At 36.8% G+C, this 16480-nt stretch overlaps 3 protein-coding genes and 1 pseudogene across 4 annotated transcripts; 2 read left to right on the forward strand and 2 right to left on the reverse strand.

The window, feature by feature from the left end:
- LOC18788518 (glyceraldehyde-3-phosphate dehydrogenase, cytosolic) lies at positions 677 to 3623 on the reverse strand. Its single transcript, XM_007222412.2, has 12 exons — positions 3465 to 3623; positions 3311 to 3343; positions 3083 to 3183; positions 2860 to 2975; positions 2631 to 2730; positions 2096 to 2242; positions 1942 to 2002; positions 1760 to 1857; positions 1492 to 1634; positions 1285 to 1368; positions 1095 to 1184; positions 677 to 997 (listed from the first exon to the last, which is right to left on the reverse strand). Exons 1-12 carry the CDS (start codon positions 3466 to 3468, stop codon positions 952 to 954), a joined length of 1023 nt encoding a protein of 340 aa, XP_007222474.1. The 5' UTR covers positions 3469 to 3623; the 3' UTR covers positions 677 to 951.
- LOC18788965 lies at positions 10172 to 11920 on the forward strand. Its single transcript, XM_007226393.2, has 3 exons — positions 10172 to 10694; positions 11030 to 11118; positions 11604 to 11920. Exons 1-3 carry the CDS (start codon positions 10665 to 10667, stop codon positions 11758 to 11760), a joined length of 276 nt encoding a protein of 91 aa, XP_007226455.1. The 5' UTR covers positions 10172 to 10664; the 3' UTR covers positions 11761 to 11920.
- Positions 12073 to 13656, reverse strand: LOC109946640 (deacetylvindoline O-acetyltransferase-like). The gene has a single exon (XM_020555075.1). The coding sequence runs from the start codon at positions 13636 to 13638 to the stop codon at positions 12310 to 12312; it is 1329 nt and encodes a 442-aa protein (XP_020410664.1). The 5' UTR covers positions 13639 to 13656; the 3' UTR covers positions 12073 to 12309.
- On the forward strand, positions 14888 to 16457 carry LOC109946641 (annotated as a pseudogene). The gene has a single exon (XR_002269740.1). The product of XR_002269740.1 is annotated as a vinorine synthase-like (transcript).

Here is a 16480-nt window from a genome sequence, read left to right on the forward strand (position 1 = left end):
TTAGACAATAGCTGCTTGTATTCACAAAAACAAAACCAAAACAAAATTTTTAAACACGCCAGCGCCCGGCTAAGTTTCATTAGCAGCATGGTTTTAAATTCTTGCAATGCAATGCATATAAGAAAGCATACAAATACTTCATGTGTAGGGGCTTTTCACCCTTGTGGATTGAGGAATGTATTAATTTAGCACCCGAGTACATCAACATGCCACAAGGAATTAGTCAAGTATATATCAACAGGCCTCAAGAATTCTATACTGAGGGATTTATCTACTGCCCTATATCGTAACTGTTGAATCAAATGGTAGAGTCCTATATCTCAACTGTTGAATCAAAACAGCCCTATATCTTAATTGTTGAATCAAACGGTACAACATTACAAGAAGCTTGTAAAGATCTTAATTTGGAATTTATATCACCAGTCTGAAAAATTGGGGCAACCATATGCTTAAGCATTTGGCGGAGACACCGGTCTGAAAAATTAGGGCGACATATGCTTAAGCATTTGGCGGCCACATAGCAGAGTGGATTCGCCAACATTGTTGTGGGTATTCAACCACTAGTTCATTCAGGTCAACTGTACCAGAGCGATTCTCGAATAAAATAACCAAAGAGAATGATGGCGGATGTTATATAAAGAACCAAGGAAGAAACGGACGCAACTTCAACACATCCTTATGGCATTGGCAACCCCATAACCTTTGCTTATATTATCAAACTTGTAAAACTAAATTACAATGTCATGTTTAATTTAAATCAGCAAAAAGGGGGGGAGTTCATGATAAACTGAAATGTCGAACATCAAAAATAGACAACCTGGACAGATTTAACTCGCAGTGAGCACAAGATAAAGACTTCTTATTCAGAGCTCCAAACCATAACACCTAAAAACACCCTAGACTCAACCAAAAACATAGAAATCAACGCCTTCGATCTCGTCCGTCCGGGATTTAGAGAGTGGATGCTACGTGCACGATCAAGTCAACAACACGAGAACTGCAAAGAAAACATTGGAAATAAGACGATGTCAGTACAGGGCGCAAGCAAGCTTAAATATACAAGCAGCAAGTTAGCAAGAGGACGATGAAATTACCTGTAACCCCACTCGTTATCGTACCACGACACAAGCTTGACAAAGTTGTCGTTCAATGCAATTCCAGCCTTGGCATCAAAAATGCTTGACCTACAAAAGCACCAGACATCAAATTAGCTAAATTCATGGTATGCATAAAGCACTGGAACAAAAATAAAATGCAATATGAGAGTCCGAACACTCATTTTACCTGCTGTCACCAATGAAGTCAGTGGAGACAACATCATCTTCAGTGTAACCCAAGATGCCCTTAAGCTTGCCCTCAGACTCCTCCCTGATCATCACAGAATGAAAGATAAAAATTAGAACTAACAAAAACGCATGGTTACATTGAGGAATATAGCCAATAACAATACCAATTACAGAGCAAAACAAAAAAATAAATAACAGAGCTTACTTGATGGCAGCTTTGATCTGCTCATAGGTTGCCTTCTTCTCAATCCTGACAGTCAGGTCAACAACTGAAACATCAACAGTTGGCACACGGAAGGCCATACCGGTCAATTTTCCATTAAGTTGTGGCAGCACCTTTCCAACAGCCTTCACATGACACACAACACAAAAATACATTAATCAAGACAGCTAAAGAAACAAGAGCACTGTAAGCTACTTAAAAAAGAGAGCTAGTGATAGATATAAGTGTCATTCAATATGTCATCAATTACCTTGGCAGCGCCAGTGCTGCTAGGAATGATGTTGAAGGAAGCAGCACGTCCACCCCTCCAGTCCTTTGATGATGGGCCATCAACAGTTTTCTGGGTGGCTGAATCATGAAAAGGTAAAACCAACTTCGCTTAGTTTCAAAACATGTATTTCAAACTTTGTAGAGTTCAAAGCTAAATCTCACCAGTGATGGAGTGCACTGTAGTCATAAGACCCTCAACGATTCCAAATCTGTCATTGATAACCTATGGACAATTGAGAAGTAAAATTATGTAAATTACAAACATTCACTGATATCACAAATCAGTAAGCAGCAACAGAAATAAACAGACTCAAACCTTGGCAAGGGGAGCAAGGCAGTTGGTAGTGCAGCTAGCATTAGAAAGAATGTCAATGTCTGGCTTGTATTCCTTCTCATTGACACCCACAACAAACATGGGAGCATCCTTACTTGGGGCAGAGATGATAACCTTCTTGGCACCACCCTGGACATGAAAACAAAACAATTCAACCCAACTAAACTAAAAAGTTCACATTTGAAAATTACCCAAATGAATGCCATAAGTTGTACCCTACGAGACACAATCATTAGATGAGCAACCACGGTAGCTCAAGGAAACAATACAAGTGGACCCAAATTAAATAAAAGGTAATACATCAGAGTTCCAAAGGCCTATCATAGATATAGATCAATACACAGATGCACATTAAGAATTCCAAATGCCTATATAGATTCAGATTCAATTAATAAGATGCAATCACTGTACGGCCAATTCTGACAACCAACATAAACTTCACATGCTATTTCTTGAATGAAAGCATACTTCATTGGCCAATGCAACAGAATCACAAAACTAATGAAACGAAAGTTACCTTCAAGTGGAAAGCAGCTTTGTCCTTGTCGGTGAAAACTCCAGTGGACTCCACAATGAAATCAGCACCGGCCTCGCCCCATGGGATCTCCTCTGGGTTCCTGTACAAAAATCAAACAAAACACAACTTAGATTTGAATCTCTTAGCCCTCACTGTACTAAACTGCCAAAGCAACACGATGGGTTCACAGATAAGTTCAAGAGCCTAAGAATCATAGATAAAAGAGTACCTGATCCCAAAAACAGCGACGGGCTTCTCGCCAAAGAGAAGGGTCTTGGAGTCCTTGACCTTGAGCTCATGGTGCTTCCACGGGCCGTGAACGGTGTCATACTTGAACATGTAGGTCTAAAAACAAACATAACCACACAAATCACTAATCGAGTCCAAACTTCAAAACCAAAAACACTAACATAAATCCAATTATACACACATCCACGGAAACATATACTGACCATGTAGTCGGTGGTGATGAAGGGATCGTTAACAGCAACGAGCTCAACATCGTCTCTCTGAAGAGCAACTCTAGCAACCAAACGACCGATTCTTCCGAACCCTAAACCATTTCAAAATTTTCACTCAATCAATTTACAAATCATTTACCACAAAATAACCTAAAATCCGAGATGAATCAACCAAAAACCTAAGCAGTGAACAGAAAAAGAGAAGGATCAGATCATTACCGTTGATTCCGATCTTGATCTTCTTGTCAGATCCTGATCGATATTAACAAGAACAAAGAAAAAAGTCAATAAAACAAAAACAAATCGAAAAAAAATAAAATGAAAATACAAGATCTACGGCAAAAATGGCGAAACCAATAATTGAGAGAAATACCCATGGCGATTGTAGAGAGCGAAAAAAACAGAGTATTGGGTGGAGATAAAGGAGGCAGAGAAAAACCGATTGAGGGTTTTAGATGGTAGTGTGAGAGAAAGTGATGAGTAGGAGTTTATATAGAGAGAGAAAAAAGTCTAGAATCGTAAAACCAATGGGTGGTTTTGATCACGTGCAGCGGTTTTTTATTAGCCGCGGATTATGTTTAGGGCTTCGTATTAGCCGCAGATTTACTATGAACCTCCTGTTCGCCGGTGGGGTCACGAGCGGATTTACCATAGGAGATCACGCATTTAAGGGAGTGCGTGGAGAGCAAGGTGGTTCGAGGGGCACGTGACGTGCATGAGTGTGATGGGGTGGGGTTCCCACTTTTGCGTTCTGGAATATTCGGACCCAGATCCGGTAGTAGGTGAGACGTGGTGAAATTGGTGTGGGCTTCTGAAAGAAAAGTCCAACTAGAATAGGTTTGACGTTGGCCCAATAAAGGGCTTGGCGTGAGCTTGAGCTTCAGGGATTACCGGTCAAATTGGTAAATATATTCTTTTCGCAATGTTCTAGAGAGTTCTGTCCTTTTCGCCCCTCCATTTTTTTTTAATGTTTTACTCAAATCTCGTGTAAGTTTTAGTAATGACAATAAAACATGCACGCTTATATGTTTTTTTTACACGAATTAATTTAATTAAGAAGATTCAAATTTTAATATAAAAAAATATGTTCACTATCTCGATTAACTGACTTATTTTATTTATAAAATATATTTAGATTATATATCGCAGCATGTAACAAAAATAAAATTTGATCGAGTGACATAATAATATGAAGTCGAATTCCTACAACAATTTATGTCAAAGTTGAATTTGAAAACTTGGAATACACTTTAAAAAGACAGAATTCTAGATGTAGCCCCATAGAAGAATATGAGATGTGGTTATTGTCATGGCTGACCAGTCGATGATGCATCAACTAATTTCGGTCACATACTATGTGCCAAGGGACTAATAAAATTCACATATGAATTCTTAACTCACAACCATTACAATATATTTAGTCTTATGGCGTGAGTAGCAATTCATTTCAAGTTAGAACAATCAATACATCTGTTATCCCAAAAAAAAAAAAAAATCAATACATCACAAAAATTAGAAGATTAATTACATTTTAGGTCATTTAATTTTTCAGATTTGGTCACTGTATTTGGAGTAATTAACAAATTCAAGGGTCGGGGTCGGGGTCGTCAAAAAAGGATCCTGATTCTGGATCGGGTTCAGGGTCAAAGTCTGCATCTGTAGGAGCGGAGCCATCTGGGCACTCAACTCAATGATGGTTGGTGGAGAATGAGAGAAGGAGTCGGTGGTGCTACCTCCATGAGGGTTGAAAAAATCATCAACCCCCATAGCAGCGGCGGGGGTTTGAAACTAGAGTCAGCAATTCCAAGATCGCCGCTCTGATACCATGCTAAAATATGAAAACTATGAGAGAATATTTGTTTGTGGGAATTTTCTGTGTATTCTTCTCCTTGTAGGAGGTCATATTTATAATACAACGAAACCTGAATGGGCAAGTAAATAATAAATTCCTAAATCTATTTGCAGTAGGAAATCAGGAATTAAAGTAAATCAATTACAATTATAATAGGAATTCTTAGTGTGTAACGAAAGTAAGTCAATATCCACAAGTCACGCCAACACAACCCAATATCAATAACAGCAACTTCAACAACCAAATTATTGAAACACAAAGGATTAAGGATTGAGAATAAATGAACATTGTGTTGTTTGTGGGAGCAAATAATACAGCTTCTAATCATGAGATGCTACGTGGACAAGAAAAATATATCGTAGGTGAATTAATTGAGCCTATTTATTTGGCCAATTAATTGATACTAAAAATAGGGATATTATCTTTATTTGAGAATATAATCACCAATTAAAAGATAATATCATCAATTTATGATATCATCAATTTATGATATTATCTTATTTAAGAGATATTATCATCAATTAGTGATTTGATCCCAATCAAATCCCTAATTGACTCAATCAAATTCCACCAAGGAAGATATTCTTTGAAAAACCATAGATAGCTTAAACCCTATAAATACATGGCCACAAAACACAAAAGGTAATCTGAGACTCAATTGCAAAAACCTAGCAAAACCCCCAAAACATCTCTCCCTCTCCTAGCCGATGGCATCCCTAGTCGCCGGTCTCTCCACTCTCCTCTCTCCTACATGGCCAAGTGCCACCACACATAACTCCGATCACCCGACTCTCCCCATGAGAGAAAGCTCCATATCCGAGGGCCTTTAGTAAACACCACCCCGGGTGTGGTCTTTTCTTCCTGTTTGTTTCACAGGAACTGAGAAGTTTGTTTCACAGGAACTGAGAAAGAGAAAGAAGGAAACTCAAAAAATGAAGGATCTACAAGCGAATATTCTTCTATGAGAAATTTGCACAAACATTGTTAACATCTCAACCCTTGGAAATCACTCAATCTCTCAACCCATGACCCAATAGGCCCTATCTCTGATTCTTCCCAACCCCAAACTCCAGAAACCCTTTTTGATTTTTAGCCCATTCGATCTTGTTATTCTCCTTTGTACTTATATCCTTCCTTGCCCACCCAATTTTCCCCATCTCGAAGCTGCCGTCGTCTTGCTTCTGCCCAACACCACCAATAATCATCTGAGCAGTGAACTCTGACCACCCTCTTTGATGGCGATGAGGTGTAGGTGTGTGGCGATGGGTGCTGGGTACTTTTGGAGGTGGGGTAAATATTAAAATTTTAAATTTAAGTTAATTATTTTTAAATTAAATATTAGATATTTGTTAATCAAACAAATCGATAGAATTGAGGCATTGGACTTAATTTGTTAATTACTGTAAATACGGTGACTAAATCAGAAAAATTGAAATCACAGTGACCAAATATGATTAAATGATTTCGAGCCAAACCCCAATGATAAAAAAAGTAAGTAACCCAAAATAGAAAGGTTAGAATAATCAATATACTAATTAATGAGGCGACCAGACAATAAATATGATTTTTATTTTGATTCATATTCGAATGTAGTTGATTCAATATTTCAAAATGAGGTGGGCTAAATTTACCTAGAGTTGAACTGTTCGATTTTGGAGGAAGCAAATTTTAAAACATATATACTAACTATAAGAACATAAAAGGAAAAAAAAAAATTCACATGGGCCCATGTTAGAGCTCGTTTGATAATCATTTAAATTTATATTTTCATTTTCATTTTTTGTGCTAAAGTATAGAGAATGAGGATGAGAGAGAGGAGTAACCAAAATGAAAACAATTTGAAATAGATTTTAGTTTTTTAGTTTTTTTTTTAGTGCTGCTAAACAAACCCTAAAATTAACTGAGTACACCCTATAATCTAAGTACACCCTAATATTTAAATCAAAATATAAAATTAATTACCAAAAAACCTATACACTCTATCACACAACACCAAACATAATGCCTCCTCTGCAGCTGGAGATGATTTTGTTGAATATATTACAGCCATTGTAAGATGTTTTGGATTTGTTTTCCGATCTTTAGTTATTACTGGATGAATTTAAAATTAACCTACTACCCTTTGAAATTTCTACATAGGCAGCCAATGCTCATACTGGTTGTCTAAATCCATTTCGTAGGTCCCATTTTTTAATTACTCTTCCTTCTTCCTTTTTGTAGTTCCAGAACTAAATAATAAATAGAAAAAAAAGAAAAAAGAAACCAAGAGAATGTTCTAAGTTTGAAGGACTCAACTTTCATGCAATAAATTATTTATTTATTTTTCCTCCTCGTATGAATCGTCCACAACTCCTTAAAGAACCTGTCGGAGTGGACTTCATGGAGCATGTATCTGCTAGAGTGTTATCTACCACCAATGACCAAGATTTGTATCAAACAAACAACTTCATGGCATTCCCTTGCATTTGATTAGAGTTGAATATGGTGAGTAGGGTGTACTTATTAAAATAATTTATTTTATAATTCAATATAACCATTTTGGTCATTTTATATTAGAATAAATTAGTAATTAAATAAATAGTTTGGTAGTATGATGTACTCAGTTAATTTTAAGGTTCGTTTAGCAGCATTTTTTTTTCACTTTTATTACTCCTCCCTCTCATCCTCTCCTCTCAATCTCATATCCGCTTTCATTCTCACTTTCATTCTCCCTATTTTTCCTTTATACTCTAACACAAAAAAATAAAAAATAAAAAATAAAATTGAAATAGTTATCAAACGAGCCTTTAGTCTTAACATGAATTCGTCCCTTATTTGACCCTTGTTTTTAATGAATTAGTAAAAAGGAAATTTGAAAGTTACCAATTTTCTCATTCTTTCGTCTGATTATCAAGTTTATTGCTATTATTAAATGTTGTCCATGTGACGCTTATTAACCTACGTGATTAATCTAACGTCTACATAAGCCAAAAATAATGTAAAGACTTGAAACTTTGTGGTTGTTTTTTTTTGTCAATTTTTAAAATATAATGACCCAATTATTACTTACCGCAAAAAAACAATGTAAAGACTTGTAACTTTATGGTTGTTTTTTTTTTTTGGTCAACTTTTAAAATATAGTGACCAAATTGTTATTGACCACAAACAAGAAATGTATCTCACTCATCCAATAGCACCAAAAATAATTGTTAACAGTTTCTATCCACTCTTCATTCCCAACATCAACTCAAACAAACCAAATTTGAAGATCAATTTCACCTTGCACCCGTTTTTCGTTGGGGTCCGTACAAATAAAGTGGGAAAAAGTTTGACATTATCCCATCATGCATGGGCAATGCTACAATCGTGCTGTCAATTATTCATGAAATAATAATAATAATAAAATTATGGAATTCAACCAAATAAAATAGCTAAATTAATATATGATGGACAGGCGTGCATGAAAACATGAAGTCATCAACCGCCAGACCAGGCAAGGCCAAGGCCAAGGAGCATGAAATATTATTGATGGGAGAATAGTAGGTACGTAAGTAAGCTTTTTTCAAATAATTTCAGGAAAGTCAACAACAGCCACAACTTTTATCAATTGAAATGACAGGCTAAAGAACAACAAAGAAACTAAATTATGCTCCTAAAAACAGAATTATTATTTTCAATATATATACATTTATCCTCTTATTTGGATGTCCGCATATTATTATCGTGTGAATGCTATTATAAATAGATAGAGAAGTAAAAAGGGATATGACAAAATATATAACATCCTCATAATAATAACATCCGGATATCTGCATAAGAGAACTTCTGTATATATATGTTACAAAATTAAAAATCAAGATTGCACGATGACAGAGGAACCCACATTGGATACAGACAACACAGTGATCCAATCTTGTCAGTGGCTTTGATTAAAAACTAGTTCAGATCCGGTGACTTCCCTTTCTATTTTCTACAACTAGAAAAAAAAAAAAAAAATATATATATATATGATGAATTTGAAGAAAACTGGAATGGGACGTATGCATAAAGTCAAACCCAGATGCCATAATTCTTTAAAAATAAAGAAACATTTGCAGCCGACCGAACAAAGATTGAACTAAAGCGGGAAAAACAATACGGAATAGTAAGCTGGACATGTTAGACTGACATTGTTTCAAGTTTGTTCGCACTCGTGCTCCTCCAATCCAATTATAAATTTGTCTTGTTTTGTTAATGAGCTCTTTAGGTTCCTCCGAATGCCCAACTCATCATAACTTAAATGGATAGAGTGACGGAAAAGAAATTGATACAGAGATTCTCATGATTTACTTAATTTGGATTGACGTTTCTTAATTATGATATAGTAGAAGTTGTAGAGTATTTATCTTTTTTTTTTTTGTTCAAACGTGTAGAGTATTTATCTTCACATTCTCGTAGTCGTCTTATTTCGATAGTCATATTTCAATTCTCGCTCTTCATCTTCAATGAATTAGCAATAAAAAAAGTTAATTATAACTAAGCATTAATAACTCTAAAAATATTTACCATAAAAAGAAAACGACCAACTAAGAAAAAAAGATGCGAGAGTTTTATGTACTTCATTTGGGTTGGGTTTAACGAGTATTTGTGATTTTTTTTTAAACGAAACAATATTCTAAATTAATGCATGAGAAGATGAATTCAACTAAAGTACAAAAGGGCGGACACTGAATACACTGTATTAACCAACTGACTTAACCCACATACACAAGTATACTTGCGATCTTCAGATCCTCATCTCTGGCAGATTAGATTTGTTTGAGCTGGGCTAGAGGTTTTTTGTGCCTATGTGGGAATTGGGCCGTTCCATTTGAAGCCTTTGGCTTCAGCACCATTCGAAATCTAAGAATAATTCTTATCCTTTTTCGTACAATCTAAGAACAATCTTTGTTTGTTTTTTTTTTTTTTTGTTGCTGATATACAAACTTTGATATCTTTCAGAATAACCCTTTGTTTGGATGAATAAATTGAAAATTATATAGAATTCTAAAATGATGGAATTTAGATTTCCATCATTTCAATTCTAGCAATTGAAAATTTTAGTGTTTGGATTTATTTATGTCGAATTTTGTAAATGACACTATGGAAATTATGAAATGACGTCTATTTTGGTGGAAAATATACTCAGGAATTTGATGTCCTAATTTTCACGATTTTTTCTTCATGTCATTTAATAAATTCCGTGCTTTAAGTTGCCAAATAAGGGAATTGTCAATTTTCCCTCTTAAATTCTCTACTTGTAATTAAATTCCGAGTTATTTTCCCTCATTCAAACAGACCCGTTATTACCCTAATAATCAAATCCTTTGAAAACAATGTTTTTGTTCAGCATGCGAAAATAATCACATTAGCGTTACACACATTTCACGGAAATTAGAAAGGCCAAAACAAAAAAAACAAAAAAAAGTAATCATGCCCAAAATGATCTCTTCCAACCAAAAAAAAAAATTTATGCCCAAAATGGTCGCAAAAATTGGATGATAGGCCTTGTTTTTCTTCATTTTCCGTACACGCTCAACCTTCCATTTTTGTTGAAGTCTAAATTCGGGTAATTAGTGCCTGCAATAAATACAGAGCTCATAATTGTGAAAAAACTTGCCCTGTTCTGCCCTGTCTCTCTCTCTCTCAATCCTCCTGCTGGAGAGGAGAAGAAGAATATTCATCTTCTATTTTCTTCTCTTTGTTTTATTCCACAGATTCAGCATGGCTTCCTCCAGATGGTTAAAGCCTGAGGTACTTTTACTTTCCTTCTTTCTCCCTGCCCCCACCCCACTTTTTTTTAAATTATATTTTTCTGTGGTAGTTTTTATCAAAACTTTTACTTTCTGTTTGGTTGGTGAGAAACTGAGAAAGTAAGAGAACAAGGGTCATGATCATGATTCATGAATGATATGTTTTCATGTTGTTTTGGCCTCAAAAGAAGAAGGGAACAAAAGGGTTTGTGTGATGATTGTCTATGAAAGTAGGGTGTGCTTGTTGCGCTGCCTTTTATATGACTTGTAGTGCAAGGTTTAATTAACCCTCCAATTATGGGCTAATCACAGGCTATTTTTGCCCTGGATGTGTAGGTATACCCACTATTTGCTGCAGTTGGTGCAGCTGTTGGAATATGTGGCATGCAGCTTGTTAGAAACATCTACACCAACCCTGACGTCAGGTATATCAAAAATCAAATTTCACTGCAATTCCATGAGTAAATAAATCTTTAGGCCATGTTTGGTAACTAAGATTGGATTGGATTGGATTGGATTGGGTTAGAAAGTAAGATTGGATTGATTGGAAAGTATAATTAGTATCATTTATTAACACTAGTGTTATTGGTTTGTGTCACGGCTCCTGGTCTTGGGTCCAAGGTCAAGGAGTTGGAGTAGTGAGATTATGTATCCCACATTCTTGGTAAGGATGAATTATCCTACAAAAATGCACATAATGGTATTATGGCGGGGTTATGTTTTATCCTATCCACGTTCGCTTGTGAGCACCAAACATAGTATTGGGTTAAGTTAATCCAGTCTTACTACTTATCCTACCTACCAAACGAGACCTAAGAGTATTAAAATCACAGGAATCTACACAAAAAGGGTTAAGAATAAAAGCACATGCTTATCTGCATTTAACCTAAATTTGAATATGGTTTTTCAGGGTTAACAAGGAGAACAGAGCTGCTGGGGTGCTTGATAACCATGCAGAGGGAGAGAGATATGCAGAACATGGACTGAGGAAATATGTTCGCAACAAAACCCCCCAGATCATGCCTACCATCAACAAATTCTTCTCAGACCCACAGATTCCAGACTGAAAAACGGATTATGCGATTCGGCTCTGGATCTGTTTGATTGAAGAATGTAGGGCACAAGTTTGTTTCATGAAAGTGTTGTGAGACAATTATCTACTACAAAGTTGCCAATTTGTTGGTGCATAATCCATCTAATTCATCAATAAAATTCATATTTTTTCAAACTCAGGCCTGAAATAAATTTCCGGCTTTGGTTATAGAGGTTAAGAAATATAACCATCAATTGTTCATGTGAGTAAAATACACATTAAAGTTTCACATGAACCCAAATGTGCACTGCAAAATATGAGAGGCTTCAAATTTGGGCTAATGTTATCAAAAAGAAAAAGAAAGGGGAGGGGGTTAAATATATTCCTCTGATTTTACCTGAAAATACAACTATACTTGAAATGTTTTCAAATAGCTTGCTTTTTTTATTAGGGTATCTTGTTTCAAAGCCTCATATTTATTTTTCGACATCATTAGAGTGGATAAATACATTCAAGAACATTTATAAAAACAAACACATGCGTGCACGCGCGCGCACAAACAGATTTGAAGCTCGGATGGAGTTCAAATGACACTCGGATTCAAAGAAGCGAAAGCAAGAAGCTCTGCATCACGCTCAAACACATCCAATTCCTGCTTTTCCAAGTTCACATAAGCTTCAATCCCTTCGCCATCCCTTGTATCAATCATGAAAACAGCATTCTTCATGGCACAGCTAGCAATAGTGACCCAAATTGGCTTTCCCCAACCAAAGTCCGCTTCATACACTGGGAATCTGCACCAGCTGCTGCATCTATATATGACCAAATTCCCTTTAGAAAATGGTTTCCTTGATTCTTGGATACACTCTTTAAAGATGGAAGGCCATTGATCTTTCGCACGAAACTTTCTGACATACGTGTCACAAAACTTGGTCATTCTCTGCTTCATTTGACCCACGAGATCATGCAACTCAACCACACTGTCCTCAGCTGTGGACACGGTAAAGAACCAAATCATGCTGCCTGCAGAGCTTTGTGGCAATGGAGGGACCATTCTAGCGCGGAGGTTCACCGTCTGGATGAAAGTGGTTGGGTTTGAGGACGACCCGCAAGTTGATCTCAATGCAGAAATGGCACGGCTATGAATAAAAGCAGTCACAGCCTCAACTCTTGTGGGGTTTTGCAATTTTTCCGTGACTATGGCTTTGAGGGCAGCAATCTTTGTTGCATCAAACACAAATCTTTTGGTCACACAATTGCTTTTCTCAATCATGGCTTCTGGCGACAGTGGCAGATCACATCGGGGAAAGACAGTTGCTGAGATGAACTCAGGAGATGGTACATATTGATCACATTTTTTGTTGTCACGGGCCACTGCTGCCCAGTCGTTGATGAAGTTGATCATGGTGGAGGTATCAGCTATCTTATGTGACATGCAGATGCCAACTGCCATCCCACCACAGTCAAAGAAGCTTACTTGTACAGCCAAGAGGACGTTGATATTCGAATCTTCGTTCCACTGCAGATTGTCTGTAAATAACAGGTCCAGCACCTCATCTTTAGGGTGCTCAAGAATCTCAGATAGCTCAATGTTTTTTATTCTTGCTTCTACAAATGTGACTCCATCATCATTGCAGTCAATGGAGACTCTATCTCTGATCCTACCGGCAAAAGGGTAGTATTTCGCTAGCGTTTCTGATAGAGATTTCTTGAGCTGGTTGGATTTATCACCACCAGTCAAGAAATCAGGTGTCTCAGAGGCCTCCTTGGGATAGAAGTAAACAACTGGAACATAAGTACGAGGATTAACCTGTTCGAGGAAAGAAAGGTTGTATGTTCTATTGTGTGGTGAAGTTGAAGTGAAAGGTTTGATGGTTTCTCTGGATATAATTTCAACTTCCATGGTCGTCATAAAATTGTAAAGATTTAAAATCACAAATCTTAGATGCAGAGTTCATGTGTTATGCAGAGGATGCAAACTAATAAAGTGACCTTGAAATTCACTGGCAATAATGCGGCTGGACCACATGAATTATTGTCATTTATTCAAATTTCTGTACAGTATAAAGTTGAACACTTGAAAGTGAAAGGATGATCCTAATTAACTAAAATTAAGGACGAAAGAAAAATATATTCTATCTCAGGGGGGAAGGCCAAAACTATAACGGCCAAACAAGGAATCTTTGGGGTTTCTTTAGGGAGTAGCTGGGTGTTGCAAAGAGACAAGGGGAAATGAGGGTGTGTTTGATTTGATTAGCTGGAAATAATAGGCTATGACTAAAATAATACAACCTTTGGTGGTAGCATTGATTTTAAAAAATAAAAAATAAACCTTTTGGTGGTGGTACTTTTAACTTGTGCATTGGCGTCTAGAATTGGATTGAATTAGATTACGCACTTAATTTAAGGTATATCGAATAAAGAAAGGCCCATCAAGGATTTTGCATCCCCTATCAACAGTTTGTGTGCCTAACAAGAATGTATAGGGATAATGGCATACTGGCAGGGCCAATTCTGACCAGTCCAAGTATTACCATTTTTATTTTTATTTTTATTTTTAGTTTGGTCATGTCCTCCTGCAGTTGGCTGAATGACTTATTTTTATATTGGATCAACTATTTTTCAACTTAATATAAACTCTCCAACCCATACCCAATTCGATATTTTTTGTCAAAAACTTGTTCAAACTCCTAACTCTCACTCCATAGGTTTGTTGATCAACAGTTTCATCAGCCTTGCTCCCTTTCTCAAAACTTCATCTACTCATCTGTGGAGCTCAAGTCCTAAGTGACAGTGACTTAACCAGGAAGAAAGTCCTATAACTAAAGACTTATTAAGCAAAAAAATAAAAATTAAACACAAGCAGTAGGCGTACGTAGTGGTATGGTATGACATACATGATTTACATATGCGTATGGTTAACCTACGCCATGTGTGGATGACCAGCTAAAGCTTCTAGATAGCTTAGACAAGTTTCCACATTATCTCAAACTCAAAGTTAAATAAGGAGTTGGTTGGTTGAACTGGTGCAACAGATAGGTCTATTTGTTAAGCCTAGCTGTAAGCAGTTAATCTTGCTGCAATTAGTTTGTCCAGCTCTAATTTGTTAAAGCTTCAGATATATATACACAGCCTCTGTAATAGATTGTTCATTTCTTTAGACTGCATTTCCTACAGAGAAAGTGAAAATGAAGATGAAGATTGAGATAGTCTCTAAAGATAACTGCAAACCATCAATTCCAACCCCACACCACCTTAAGAGCTACAGACTCTGCTAGATCAGATATCTCCTATATTTTATGTGCCCGTCGTTCTTTTCTATTCAGCTCCTGAAGACATTGATGATGATATGACAATTTTTTATAAGCTGAAGAAATCTTTATCAGAAACCTTGACCTGTTTCTACCCTTTGGCTGGAAGGATTGAGGGCAATACATCTGTGGATTGTGAAGATGGGGATGTTGTCTTCACAAGAGCTAGAGCTAACATTCAGCTCTCTGAGATACTAAAAAGTCCAGATATGAATTTAGCGCAACAACTTCTTCCACTTGATCCCCACAATATTAGAACAGACAAGGCGGTTGCAGCCATGGCTGTCCAGTTAAACTTCTTTGACTGTGGTGGTATGGGTATCGGAATCTGCATTTCACACAAGATTGCAGACGTTGCAACACTGTCTTCTTTCCTGGTTGTGTGGGCTACAAGATCACGTGGTGTTGTTGAAAACATCACTCCCTCCCTAAATTCAGCCACCATCTTTCCACCTAGGGACAAGCAAATTTTCATGCCATCCAATTTGATTAAGAGAGAAAAGATTGTGACAAAGAGATTTGAGTTTGATGCTTCCAGTTTAGCCAGGATGAAAGTCAAAGCATCCAAGGGTTTGGGCATGGACGACCGTGCTCCCACTCGTGTGGAAGCCATGACAGCCCTCATATGCAAGTCTAGCATGAATACAAAAAATGGTACATCTGGTAAGGGTAGGCCATCAATGGCGATATGCCATGTGGTGAATTTAAGGGAAAGAACGGTTCCACCTTTGCCAGAGCATTCTTTTGGTAATATCTGGCGGTTTGCTGTTGCATCCATAATGAAAGATGAAAGAAATATAGAGCTGCATGAATTTGTGGTTCAATTAAGAAAAGTAATAAGGAAGATCAATGATGATTATGTGAGGAAACTTCAAGGTGAGGATGGGTTTTCACATGCTTGCAAGCCTCTAAAAGAAACAAGTGAGTTGGTCTCTCAAGGAGAAGTTGAGTTTTACAGGTTCAGCAGTTGGGTTAGGTTTCCATTTTATAACACTGATTTTGGATGGGGAAAACCCAGCTGGGCATGCATTAGCAATGTGCCCATTAAAAATGTTGTCATATTGATGAGTAGTAGCTCTAGCGACGGTATAGAGGCATGGGTGACCTTGGAAGAAGAAGATATGGCTAAATTAGAATGTGACCATGAGCTTCTGGAGTTTTGTCTCCTTGCAAAAGGCTCTTAGGACTACATAACTAGTTTCTTTAGTAGAAGATATGGCTAAATTTGAATCTGATCATGAGCTTCTGGAATATTGTTTCCTGGCATCAAGCTCTTAGGATTACGTACCTAGTTTCTTTAGTAGTCTAGTCCTATGGTTCAAGTAGTTTCTCCACTGTCTTTGGCACATGCATGCCTTGGAGACCCTGCTCTCTTTCCTAGTACTTATTATAACTTTAGTGGAATTGCTTCATTCATTTTCAACTTTGAAATAGATTAGAATG

The sequence above is a fragment of the Prunus persica genome, chromosome G1, assembly GCF_000346465.2.
Source record: "Prunus persica cultivar Lovell chromosome G1, Prunus_persica_NCBIv2, whole genome shotgun sequence".
Taxonomy (NCBI): Eukaryota; Viridiplantae; Streptophyta; class Magnoliopsida; order Rosales; family Rosaceae; genus Prunus; species Prunus persica.